This window comes from Myotis myotis, unplaced genomic scaffold (genome assembly GCF_014108235.1).
Source record: "Myotis myotis isolate mMyoMyo1 unplaced genomic scaffold, mMyoMyo1.p scaffold_m19_p_6, whole genome shotgun sequence".
Classification (NCBI taxonomy): Eukaryota; Metazoa; Chordata; class Mammalia; order Chiroptera; family Vespertilionidae; genus Myotis; species Myotis myotis.
Window position 1 is genome coordinate 87,102,079 of NW_023416368.1, and position 13,154 is coordinate 87,115,232.

Consider the following 13,154-nt stretch of genomic DNA (forward strand, 5'->3'; position numbering starts at 1 on the left):
TCTTCCTTGCTATGAGAGAAGAATTGCATTTTCCTCCACTTGGAGGCTGGCATGGAACTCGAGGAGGGACGGGGCCAGCCAGTGGCGCACAGCTGTGAATTCAGGACTGGTGGGTGAATTCAAGCTGGCTTAAGTCACCGAGTGGGATGGGCCTAGGATTGGTGGTGATCTACCTGGGCTGAGAGAAACACACACCTGACGTGGAGGCCTAAGGGACTCTGTCTGGTCTGAAATGTTTGTTATTTTTTTCTTTCTTTCTTTCTTTTTTTTTTTTAAAATATATTTTATTGATTTTTCACAGAGAGGAAGGGAGAGGGATAGAGAGTTAGAAACATCAATGAGAGAGAAACATCGATCAGCTGCCTCCTGCACACCTCCCACTGGGGATGTGCCCGCAAACAAGGTACATGCCCCTGGCCGGAATCGAACCCGGGACCCCTCAGTCCACAGGCCGATGCTCTATCCACTGAGCCAAACCGGCTAGGGCGTTTGTTATTTTTTTCAATGATGAATTGTTAAAATGTAGGAAAGTAAAGAAGACTGAGCATTTGCAAAGAGCTGACATTGGATGGCTGGTGGCCAGGTGCTGTCCCCAGATCTTCACCTAGCATACTATGAGGGGTTGGTAGCATTAGATTCCCGTTTCACAGGTGAGGCACAGAGAGGCCAAGACATTTGAGAGAGGTCACACAGTGGGCTGGTGTGAATCCAGACCTGCTCTAGTTAACCCAAACTCAGCAATGGGCCATCCTACATGCTTACAACAGAACCATGTGTTATATTTTTCCTTGTATTTGAATTTCATTGTTTAAGCTTTCATTTCGGTAAAATATAACATAAAATTTGCCATTTTGCCTGTGAAGTTTAGTGGCATTAAGTACATTCACCAAATGTGCCATCATCACCATTACGTACTTCCAAAATTTCTCATCGCCCCAAACAGAAACCCAGTACCCATTAAGCATCTCCCCCTGCCTCAGCCCCTGGACACTTCTGATCCACTTTCTGTTACTATGGATTTGCCTGTTCCAGATATTTTATATAAATGGAATCATTCACTCTGTGGTTTTTAGTGCCTGGCTTCTTCCACTCAGCGTGATATTTTCGCAGTTCATCAAAGTTGTCCTGTGTCGTCAGTGCTTCACTCTTTTTCATGGCTGAATAATATTCCATTGTATGGATGGACCATTTTTGTTCGTCCATTTCATTAGTTGATGGACATTTGGTTTGTATCCATCTTCTGGCTACTGTGACTAGTGCTGCTATGCACGTGTGTGTACAAGGATCTGTGAGTCGCAGCTTTTAATTTCTTTGTTACACAGGGTGGGGCAAAAGTGGCTTTACAATGGCCAGGATGCAAAACAGTTTATTCTTCTATTATTATTTATTCGTTATTTATTATTTTCCATACGAATATCTGTAAAACCACTTTTGCCCCACCCTGTTTTTTTCCTACACACACATTTTCTATATAATACTGTCATGGACATTACTTTTTAAAAACAATGTTATTACCTTATGATTGACGTACCAAAAACTGCACACACTTAGCATGTACAATTCAATGTGTTTGGCATATGTCTACACCTTGAAACCGTCACCTTTATCAAGATAATGAACACAGCCATCACCCCAGATGTTCCCTCCTGCCTTTGTCATCCCGTCCCTCCACCCCTCCCCAGGCTACCTTCTGACCTGTTTCCTGTCTGTTTACATTCATTCATTTGTACTTTCTAGAACAGCTTATAAACAAAATTATCCAGTGTGTAGCCTTTCGGGTCTGGCCTCTTTTACTCAGCATAATGCCTTAGAGGTACATCTGTATTGTTTCGAATGCCGGTAGTTCATACTTTTCACTGATGAGAAGGATTTTGTTGTATGTTCATCCATTTTCCTGAAGATGGATATTCTAGTTGTTTCTAGTTTGGGACAATTGCAAATAAAGCTGCTGTGAGCAATTATATACAAGGCCTGCTTTCATTTCTCTTAGGTAAATACCAAAAGGGGAATGGCTGGTTCCCGTGATGGGTCCACATTTAACTTTTGAAGAAACTGTCAAAATGCCTTTCCAAGTGGCTGCACTGGTTTGTATATCCAGCAGCCTAGACGAAAGTTGTGGTTCCTCCCCATCCTTGCCAGCACATAATAGTGTCAGTCTTTGTCACGATAGCCATTTCTGGGAGGGGTTGTGGGAGAAATGTGCTAGAGGTGACTGGGAATAGAAGATTTTTACAAAATGTGATCCTTTTAGTCATCCCTTCAACTTATAAATATGGGTAATAGGGCTTTTCTTTTTCTCTCCAAGCAGTGACAAGGAATCATGAGTTCTCCCGTAAAACATGTGCTGAGCACATACTGTGTGTTCCCTATTGTGCCAGTTCTCGAACATAAACAGCAAACAAGACTGACACAGCTCCTGCCCTCAGAGAACTAGCTTCTACCTCGGTTTGAATTGCTTTTTTAGAAGCAGAGCCTGAGATGGGATTCAGGGTCATGTGAGTTTGGGGGAAATGTGTGAGGGAGTAAGGGACACAGGACAAGTTAGGGAAGGAGGAGGCAAGGAAGTGGGTTCAATTGGAGTGGAACCTCAGTCTGATCTGGGTGAGGGTGGAGCTCTGGAGTTTGACAACCACTAGAGCGGTCCCATTTTGGTGCAAGGGGTCTGGCCTCTTGTGTCCCATACCCTTCAGTCCTTGGTGTGGGCTTCCCGTGTGTATGTGTGTGTGTGTGTGTGTGTGTGTGTGTGTGTGTGTGTTCTGGCAGGTGTGGGACAGAACCATCCTGATGAGGCAGTTTGGTCGAGGTCAATTTACAAGGGGTGGCTAAGAGCTGTTAGCAGCCAATATTTGCAGCAGCTGGCGTGGGGATGCACCAGCCAGTAAAAATTCTCGTCAAAGCACCCACAGCATCTTTTACAAAAATGGTGTCCAGCCCGGCTGGCGTGGCTCAGTGGTTGAGCATCAACCTATGAACCAGGACGTCAGGGTTTGATTCCCGGTCAGGGCACATGCCCAGGTTGCAGGCTCGATCTCCAGCAGGAGGTGTGCAGGAGGCAGCTGATCAATGATTCTCTCTTATCACTGATGTTTCTATCTTTCTCCCTCTCCCTTCCTCTCTGAAATCAATAAAAATATATTTTAAAAAATGGTGTTCATTAGACAAATTATCACACTGACAATAATTTAATCACAGTTATGATCAACGCAGGCTACGATGAGGGCTCCATCAGAGGAAGGGAGAGGAAGGTTTTGGGGTGACAGGAAAAGGAGGGCTAAGTAATGGATCCAGAATCCTGGCTATCATGTCACTGGGGCCTGAGGATCAGCTGATCCAGACCACATTATCTGGATGGGGTCCCTCCTGAGACACCTGAAATGATTAGTTGGATGGGCTTTGGATTTATTTGGAACTATCTATTGACTTGTTGGGATTCCCCCTTAAACTGTGTCTTCCAGGAGAGCGAGGACCTAATTTTTCATTTTCCATATCCCCACATTTCAGTGCATAGGAGGCCAGAAAAGATGTGAAGAAAAAGGAACCTTGTATCATGTCATGACAGGAATACTGGAAAATGAGGAACCATGAAGGAACAGGAACCAGGAGTCCTGTGAGCTGACTGCCCATATCTAGAGGGCCCCAGAATCTTGGGACAGAAAGGGAAGTAGGGGGGTTCTCCAAGACACTTTCCAAAAAGGAAGCTGAGACTTTTTGGAAATTTAAGGAGATTAAGGTTCATAAATCAGTGGCTGAACTTGGACAGCCTTTTACTGAGCACCTTTGATATGTGGTTATTATTCTCTGCATGAGGAAGACCTTGTGATGAACAAAGCCAACCCCTGTCCACGTGGAACTTCATAAATATTAAGGGAGTAACTAGTGGCTCATTTATTCTTTTTTGATGTTAATCCTCACCCAAGGATATATTTTTTCCCACTGATTTTCAGAGAGAGAGAGAGGAAGGGGGGGGGGGAGAAAGAGAGAGAGAGAGAGAGAGAGAGAGAGAGAGAGAGAGAGAGAGAGAGAGAAACATATATTGAGAGAGACATCCATTCATTGCTTGCCTCCTGCACACTCCCTGCTCCCTGGCTGGCGCTCGAACGTGCAACCCAGACACGTGCCCTTGACCGGCCAGGCAAGCTCATTTATTCTTTATCCCATCTTAATGGTTATTATTTCCCTTTCCCAGGAAACTCAAGGCTCAGAGGTGAAGTCACTTGTACAAAGTCACATAGCCGGTAGGTGGCCAGGTCAGGATTTCACCCCAGAGCAAGTGCTCCCAACCACTTTGCTATATACTGCCCCGTAGTATTATTGTCCGAAGCATCCGACACCATTCCGTGCACCAGGCTCCGTGCTAAGGAAGGTCCTGATTCATTTATTCAACAAATGCACACTGAATACCTATTTTTGTGCAGGCACCTCCAGTTTACAGGGGACGTCTCTGAGAGAGAGGACTACACCGTCCCGCCAAGCCTCGACTGCTGGGTGTTCCACCTACGTAGGGCATTCGGTTAGTGCTCAATTAACCCAAGGGACGAAGACCATCTGTCCCCAAAGCCCGCCGCCCCGGCATCACCAAGCAGAGGTTGGGGCGGGACCACGTGTTCCCGCAGCCAACGCGCAGGCAGTTGGAAGCCCCGCCCTTGCGCATGCGCGCTGCGCGTCTTGTCGGCTCACTTTGGCGAGCGTCCCGGCGCGGTTGGAGGCGTCGGCAATGAGCGCGCGCGCCTGCGTCGACGTCGGGATCGCGCACGCGCACCTGCGCTGGCGTCAGGTTCGCGCACGCGCACACCGGCGGCAGTGGTAGCCGTTCCTGTGGGGGTCTGCGAGCGGCTGGCGGCTACGAGCAGAGCAGCGACGCTGAGGGGCTCACAGGTGGTGGCGGCGGCGGCTCGCGGCCCGACTCGCGCCGCGGTGGGCGTTTCTGTTCGGTCCAGGGGCGCGGGCGAGGCGGCGGCTGCGGCCCGAGGCCTGCGGCCTAGGCCTCAGCGCGGCGGCGGGCTCGAGTGCAGCGCGGAGCCGGCCTGCGGGCCCTGCGCGTTGGCACCATGAGCGTGGAGGCGTACGGGCCCAGCTCGCAGACGCTCACTTTCCTGGACACCGAGGAGGCTGAGCTTCTCGGCGCCGACACACAAGGCTCCGAGTTCGAGTTCACAGACTTCACCCTCCCCAGCCAGACGCAGACGCCTCCCGGAGGCCCCGGCGGCCCTGGAGGTGGCGGCCCGGGAGTCCCGGTCGGCGCGGGTGCTGGCGCTGCGGCCGGACAGCTTGACGTTCAGGTGAGCGGCACATGGCGGCGCCGGAAACCGGGCCAGGTCTTAGCGCCTGGGGACCTGCTCCGGTTCCCCGAGCCAGGCCGGCCCCCAAGTAACCTGTACCGGATCCCTCACTCCCGCCGGGTCCGAAGTAATCTGTTTCAGGAACCCCTACTCTGACCAGGTCCAGCGTAACCTATCCCGGTTGCCGCACTCCTTACTGGGCGCAGGACAGACCTGCTCCGGGTCTGTTTGCGTCTGGGTGAGCTGCCTTGAGTACCTCCGAGACCCTGTGCGGATCTAGCTCAGGCCAGGTCTTAGGTGACTTGCCACAAGTCCTCTTCTGAGCATGTCTGAGGTGACCTGCCCTAGGTCCGTCTCCGGCCAAGATGGGGTGACCTGCCCCTCCACCTGGGTCCCGGACGATCTGCCCCCTTCGGTGGAACCCGAGCCCTGCCCCACCCCCACCTGTGGTCGCAGCCATCTGGGCACCCCGCATTCACACACCGAGCCTCCAGATCAAATTTCCCCAAGCCCAGGGACTCTGGCGAGGGGAGCGTGGAGGCTCCTAGAGCAGAAGGGGAGTTTTTGCTTCCAGTGGAGAAACCCGTACTCGCTGGCTATTGATGCTATTCTAAAGGCAGGTTGCATTTTGTTTTTCCTGCTTGAATTGCCTGTTGCTGAAACCGTCGTGTTACATAACTCCATAGCCCTGCCTTGGAAAAGTTAGGTTTGAGTTTGTTCCTCCAGTGGGCAGTGATAGTGGGTTTTACGTAAATGGATCTGCTACATCGGACATTTGTTTTTAATGATATGAACATTTAGCGAAAGCTGCTTGGGTATTTTAAATTTGGGTTTGGGTTATGAGAAATAACAGGCCGGCGTACACTTCCTGGACCTGTGCGGGACCTGGCTAGGGTCTTGGGCTGCGGTCCCAGGGAATGTCACCATCATCCTCTAGATCTCAGATTCCATTCAGCAGGTTTTCCTGTGCCTGGCACTTCCCTCAAATTTATTTTCCTGAATTTTCAGCCAGGCAAGAGATACAAAGCTCACCTTCTCACAGGTGTCCCATGGCCTGAGGACCCAGTGCCAAGGCTGGGGGAGCCACCCCTTCCTCAGCCAGAATGAACTCAAAACCTGTCCTGGGTGATGGGGGCTTGCTTTCTGGTTGGGAGTCTAGTTGGTTGAGTCACTCCCGTGGGTAGGCCACCCACTTGGGCTTTCTTTTAGTCCCTTCTAGAAGCAGAAAACATTTGACTCATTCTAACCCCAGATTCCTTAAAAATAGAAGTCTGATGGGTGGGGCATCAGGGAGAACAGGTGTGCAGGTATGTATGTTTTTTTCAGTTTTGTTTATATGTGGTGGAGAGAGGAAGGAGAGAGGGGAGAGTTGGTCTGGAGAGAAGAATGAGCTGCTGGAGGTGGGTGATCATACCTGTAGTCTGGACTCTAGATTTCTCTGTTTCCACAGCTGTAAAATGTAGCATAGCAGTTTTAGTTTTTGTTTTTTTTTTTTTTTTAAATATATTTTATTGGTTTTTCACAGAGAGGAAGGGAGAGAGATAGAGAGAGTTAGAAACATCGATGAGAGAGAAACATCGATCAGCTGCCTCCTGCACATCCCCCACCGGGGATGTGCCCGCAACCCAGGTACATGCCCTTGACCGGAATCGAACCCGGGACCTCCCAGTCCGCAGGCTGACGCTCTATCCACTGAGCCAAACCGGTTTCGGCGCAGTTTTAGTTTTGTTACTTTTAAACGTATATGAAATCTGGATTCCTGTATGAATGGACCAGAAAGTGCTGTCTGTAACTTGTGCTCACCTTGTCGTGTCTGGAAGCCCTAGGATAAAGATTTCTTGGTTGAGCAGTGTGCCACCATTTGTGGGGTGGCCTGCCCTAGGTCCGTCAGGGTTGTAAAAGGTAATGGTTTTATGACAAATCCTTTTTAACTGTAGCCAATACAAAATAGCCAACCTGGAGCAGCTCTGGTTCTAGTTTTGTTCTTGGTGTTTTCGGTTAATTGAGGGCATGTCCTCTTTCAGTTGAAATAATCGATTTATTATCCTCCACCTAAACACTGACCTGTACAAAATAAAAGCTTTAAAACTTCACTGGAGGTAACCATAGCAGTTGAGCTCACTTGAGTTGTGATGATATCAAAAGAGACTGCTCTTCCTTACTGGTAGTTAACCCTGATACCCATCCTCCTGTAGCCTAACTTTTGATTTGTATTTGGGGGAGGGGAGTAATGTCCTTTATCACAAGAGGAGGCCCTGAGTTTGGGGTCAGAAAAGTTTGAATAGAATAGCAAAGTGAAAAAAAGTTTGTATCTCCTTTGCTAGTTGGTGGCATTGGCTACCTACAGCATTTGGAAAGATTTTTCTTGTTTGTCCTCAGGAGTTAACTGTATGATGGGGCCTTTTGATCAGAATTCCTTTTGATCTTATTGGATGAGTGGTTGTAAAGCATCAATTGTTGTGTAGCCAGTTTTGTATGGACAGATCACATTTTGTTTATCCACATGTCTGTTGGTGGACATTGGGGTTGTTCGCACTTTTACTTATGTATAGTGCTGCTGTGAACCTTGGTGTACAAGGTTCTTTGTGGATGTATGTCTTGAGTAAAATTGCTGGGTAACTCCTTCAGGAGCTGCCAGACTGTTTTCCAATGTGCAGCCACTTTTGATAGTCCTGACTGCCAGTTTTGCACAGTTGGTTTTACCTGAAAGTTTGTTTAGAGGCAGAATGAGAGAATGTCCCAGCCAGGGTGAGAGAATGGCAGGCAGGGGTGACACCTGCTGAGTTCTTGAGTTGGTTCAAGTAACACTCATTTTCTTGTTTGTGAAATGAAACTGATATTTATCAAGTCCCTCCAGATCCTGGGATGAAAAGTGGTGAGGACACAGCCTTGCCAAGTGTCGTTAAGACAGTTTTCTTTTGCACAGCTGACGCTTTTCGTGGGTTTTTCCCCCACCCCCAAAGGACGGGGAAAGGTAGTTTCAGAAGTCCTTTGCCTAATAGCTGGTGTTACAACCCTTCTGGTCTGTCTAGTTGAATTATTTCTTCTTAACTGTTGCTACAATTGTTTTTCCTCCAAACATTGGAATTTTGGTGAAAATCTAAGAGTTGGGAGTACTACCTAATCAAAATAAAGAATGAACTGTTGATATATGCAACAGTGTGGATGCATCTTAGAATAATTACACTGAGTGAAAAAAGCACTTTGACAAAAATGATGAACCCATTGTAAGTTGAAAATATCATAATTCGGAAATGCATTTAATACAGCTAACCTACTAAATGCTATAGCTTAGCCTCTCCTACCTTAAATTTGCTCAGAACACTTACATTAGCCTACAGTTGGCAAAATCATCTTCCTGCAGCTGCCCAGCATCATGAGAGTATATCGTACCACATATCACTAGTCCAGGAAAAGATAAAAATTTAAAGTATGGTTGTACTGAATGCGCATTGCTTTCTCACCATCATAAAGTAAAAAAAATCATAATTCTGGGGACTGTCTGTATATACTCTTTATGATTCTGGTGATATAAAGTTCTATAAAGTGCTAGTGGACTTTGAGTAATAGAAAGCAGGTCTCTGGTTGAGAGAGGGGAAGAAAAGGAAGGATGGCAAAGGGCACTAGGGGATTTGGGGTGGTGAATATGGGTGTGTACAGCCATTGACATCTGTCAACTTATAAAATTAAACACTTTAAACATGTCATTTATTGTATGTCAGTTGTATCTCACTGTAAGATAAAAACCACATGGAGATACCACTGCCCACTTATTGGAGTGGCTCCGTTTTTTTGTTTTTAAAAAGTTGGAAATACCACTTGGAACTCTCCTACCTTACCGGTCACCCACAGCTCTGTGGCCCAGCAGGGAAACAAGGCAGTTGCCCAAATGGGGACCTGCTCGGAGTGTTACAGCAGCTTCGTTCATGAGAGCTCCAGACTGGAAACAACCCCGTGGCCGTAAACAGGTGACCAGGTACACAAAGACGCTTCCTCAGTTGTAGTCCTGAGTGCACAAACCTGGGCTGCTTTTTCCTTTTCAAGTGGGAAGATACTTTAATAAAGAGTTGTAACCTGTTCTTCAAAACCATACTTCCTGCTGCCTTCAGAATTCATGGAAGGCTGTCCCCACATATCCTTGACCATCAGGGAAACATATTTTCTTCTGCTTACTAGCCTGTAGCTTACGATGAGGAGGAGTGACACAGTTCAGGGGTTCCTAAAAGCAGTGACTTTTTCCATCTGGTTTTGTGAATATGCAGTTCAGCATGCCTTGAGAATATCAGAGATAAGACACTGGTAACCTTGCCGGAGTCCAGCAGATGTTCATCTATCACTTTCTCCTTGTTGTATTTCCCAGGTTTGTTTCCAAATAGTGAGAACTCAACTAGCAATTAGAACAAAAGAAGGTTTTGTGTCAGTTAATGGTGAATAAGTGAAATGACTTCTTACTCAATTTACCCATTTCTTCACCTAGATTCAGGAAGATTATGAGGGAAATTAATGCCAATGCAATACCAATATTAACTAAAAACTAAAGTTCTCTCTCAGTCCAGCTTCCACATACCAGAAAAAGACACCTTTCTAGAGCCCTCTCATTTTTAAATGTGCAAGTCAGTGTTTTTCTAGTAAATTCCCGGGGCTATCTGACCATCACCATAGTCACTTGCTGCCTTTGATTTGTCCTTCATGCCACCTTTTCTTTCCTTCATTTTTAAATTTATTTATTTTTTGTTTGTTAATTCTCACCCGGGGATATTTTTCCATTGATTTTTAGAGAGAAGATGGGGGGTGGGGGGGGGGCGGAGAGAAACATCTATGTAAGAGAGACACATCAATTGCTTGTGGCGCCCCCCCCCCCCCCATCCCGAACCAGGGCCAGGGATCGAACTTGCAACTCAGGTACGTGCCCTTGACCAAAAATGAACCCACTGAGCCACACAGGACAAGGCCCCTCCATTTTTGCTCTTGTTCATCTTTATAGTCTTTGGTCAACAGCTATAACAGGGAAATTGGGTGACCCCCTACTCAGCCATTTCTGATCATATGTTAAGGAGATGTGCTTTCCCATGTGCTGGACCCTGCACAGGGGTTGTTCAGAGGCAGGAAGTGAGGCCTGGGAATCCTCACAGGTCTGTTCACATTTACTTCTGTCCCCTCTGCAGGCCATCAGGCCAACCTCTTCAGCCTGGTCCTTGACTCCTGCCCTCAGCAATTCTGCTTGCTGTGCCCTCATCAGGCACAGCAAGCAGTGAGTCCTTTGCTAATTGCAGCTACTTTGTTAGAAATGACAGGTGCTGCCCAGATTGTAGTTGATTTTAGGGATGGTGAGGGCCCAGAAGAGGGAGTGGTCTGCCCTGCGAGAGTGTGGCCTAGGCCAGAAGGAGAGTTCAGTCAGGGCACTGTGGTTGGATGTGTGCTGTGTGCACTCAAGTGAATGTGTAAATTACCACAGTACCAGGCTGCCGCAGTGGTCAGTCCTCCTCCTGGGCATATGCTTGTTCTGCACTGGACGCCTCGTTGCCTCCGAGTCGCCTCCGAGTCCTCACAAGGAGTTATGCCTAGAGCAGACACGAGTTGCTATCTGTGGTTTTCATCAGGGTCTAGGATCCCAGGGCTGAGGCAGGCTCCCCTTGGATTGGAGGTGTGAGTGAGGATAGTGCTAGTCAGCATACCCTTGGGAGGCCGCACCTGAGAGGGGCAAGAGGCCTTCCTGGACCGAGAGGCTCCAGAAGAGTGATGAGCATGGAAGCTGGAGGGGGCAGATTCTGGGCAGCTGTGGTGGTGCAGAACTCTCCAGCCCGCAGAGTAGAACCATGATGCCTAGCTGTGTCTAGTGGGACCCAGAGCAGAGTGTGGCCTTGGGAAGTACAGAGGGGACAGTGAGTCTAGCTGAGTCTCCAGGTCTCAGGGGGTCCTTGAACTCTTCTTGCCAGAAGAGCTTTCCTCAAGAGCTTGCCAGAAGAGCTTTTCCTGATAAATGTGGGAGGCCGAGTGGACCTGTGGCTTACAAAGGGTCCTGTGCCTTTTTATGTGTGTTGGTCCAGTAGCAGCTTGCAAGCTGGGCAACTGAGCCAGGCTTCTCAGGATCCCTGTGGACTGTTGCCAGGAGGCTTCTAGACATACAGCAGATGCAGGCTGCCTGCTGAGCTCTGAGCCCTTTGTCACTAGTGAAGATGACACTTGCCTATCTACTTCAGCTCTTCGCAGAGCTCAGCTGCCAGGGATGACAGTGAGCCTGGAGAGGTGGCTCTCCTCACCATGGGTGGGAGGCATTTGATAGAGCTTCCGGGGATTTCAGGTCGCCACCTGTATTGTGTAAAAATGTTTATTACGGATTCTCTAATGTGTAAGTAGTGAAAGTAAACCCTGTCCATTCATTACCTTGAGTTGACAGTTGTGTAGGTTTTCCTCTCCCCCTTTTTATATTTTTCTTCACTGAAATGTTTTAAAGTGTCACTTCAGCTTCCTTCTGAGATTGCTCCATGAGAATTAGCGATGCCCAACCATTGCCGTACAGTATTTAGTCTGCATTTTTAGAAACAAAAAAGGTACCTCTCCTTCATAGTTTTACTGCTGTTCTCAGGTGAATGGTATCAACAGTGTTTCAGGACCTTCTGATACATGGGGCTTCCTTTCTCCACAATCAGATTCTTCACTGGTTAGAAAGTGTAACCTTTGCTTGATCCAAACCCCTTCTAGGTCCAGCGTTAATATGATTGTCACCGTTACCTGTCCTGCTCTCCAGGGCAGCCCTTCTTTTCTTTTCATGCCGCTAAGCTGGTGTCCAGTTGAGTCATTGTCCTTGAGGTGTCCTGCCTTCTTGATACTCCTTGGCTTCTTCTCCCTGTATGTGTGGGGTGGGTTCCTACTCAGTCCTCAGGCTCCTTTGCTGGGCAGACAAGAGGCAGCCCAAGGTGACTGGGGGCATGTCCAGTATCCTTGGAGCATGGAAATGAATTACAGAGGTGGACTCAGTATGCTGACCAGAACAAGGGTCCACTCGGGGGGGAGATGGGGAGTACCTTTTATCTAGAACTCAACTCTCTCTTGGGTGGGACCATGTCTTCATTGTAAATCCAAAATGGTCAGCTCCAATTTCATGTGGTTAAAACTAATGGATTAGAGGATGCTAAGAGACATCACCAATAATGTGTGATCATTCACTGGATCTTGAATTTAAACAACCATAAAGGACATTATTAGGACACTGGGGAAATGTGCCTGTGAGTATTAGATAGCAGTATTATATCAATATTGCTCCTGAGTGTGATTTCTGTACAGGTATGCCTTGGATATATTGTAGGTGCAGTTCCAGACCACTGCAGTGAAGTCAGTCATGCCACTTCTTGGTTTCCCAGTGTGTATAAAAGTTATGTTTATACTACAGTATAGCCTATTAAGTGTACAATAGCATTATGTCTAAAAAAGTAATGCATGTACCTTACTTTAAAGATACTTTATTACTATATAAGGCTGACCATCATTGGAGTCTTCAGTAAGTTGTAATCTTTTTGCTGTTGGGAGATTTTGCCTTCAATTTATTAAAAGAACAAAAACAAAAAATAATATCTGCAAAGTGCAATAAAACATGGTATGCCTCTATTATGATTATGGGGAGAAAGCTATTGTCCTGGGCCCCACAATTCTGAAGTGGATCAGGAAAATAAAAGTGTGTGTGCAGAGTGAGAAAGAAAGAGCAGTTGTGGTGAAATGGATTCAGGTGCCAGGTATATGGGCACTTCATTTTGAAACTTTTTCAAAAGTTGGGGGAGGCTGAATCTTCTGTTATCCTTTCCCTGAGGCAGGACTCAGAGGTTTCTGCCTCAGGCCACTCCCTCTTTTATATTTAAACCTTGGGGGGAAAAAAACAAA

General features: G+C 47.3%; 1 protein-coding gene across 4 annotated transcripts in view; it reads left to right on the top strand.

The window, feature by feature from the left end:
* Positions 1-4,761: 4,761 nt before the first annotated feature.
* The window catches only part of UPF1 (UPF1 RNA helicase and ATPase), a 42,414-nt gene continuing 34,021 nt past the window's right edge, over positions 4,762-13,154 (top strand). For 3 of the 4 annotated variants that reach the window (XR_004968067.1, XM_036311975.1, XM_036311976.1), the window contains exon 1: positions 5,049-5,279. Coding sequence is in view for 2 of the 4 variants with exons in the window: in XM_036311975.1 (XP_036167868.1) it covers positions 5,049-5,279 (231 nt within the window). In the remaining 2 variants the exon portion in view is untranslated. Of the gene's footprint in view, positions 5,280-13,154 lie in introns of all 4 variants that reach the window. The other variant, XR_004968068.1, reaches the window with a different exon arrangement.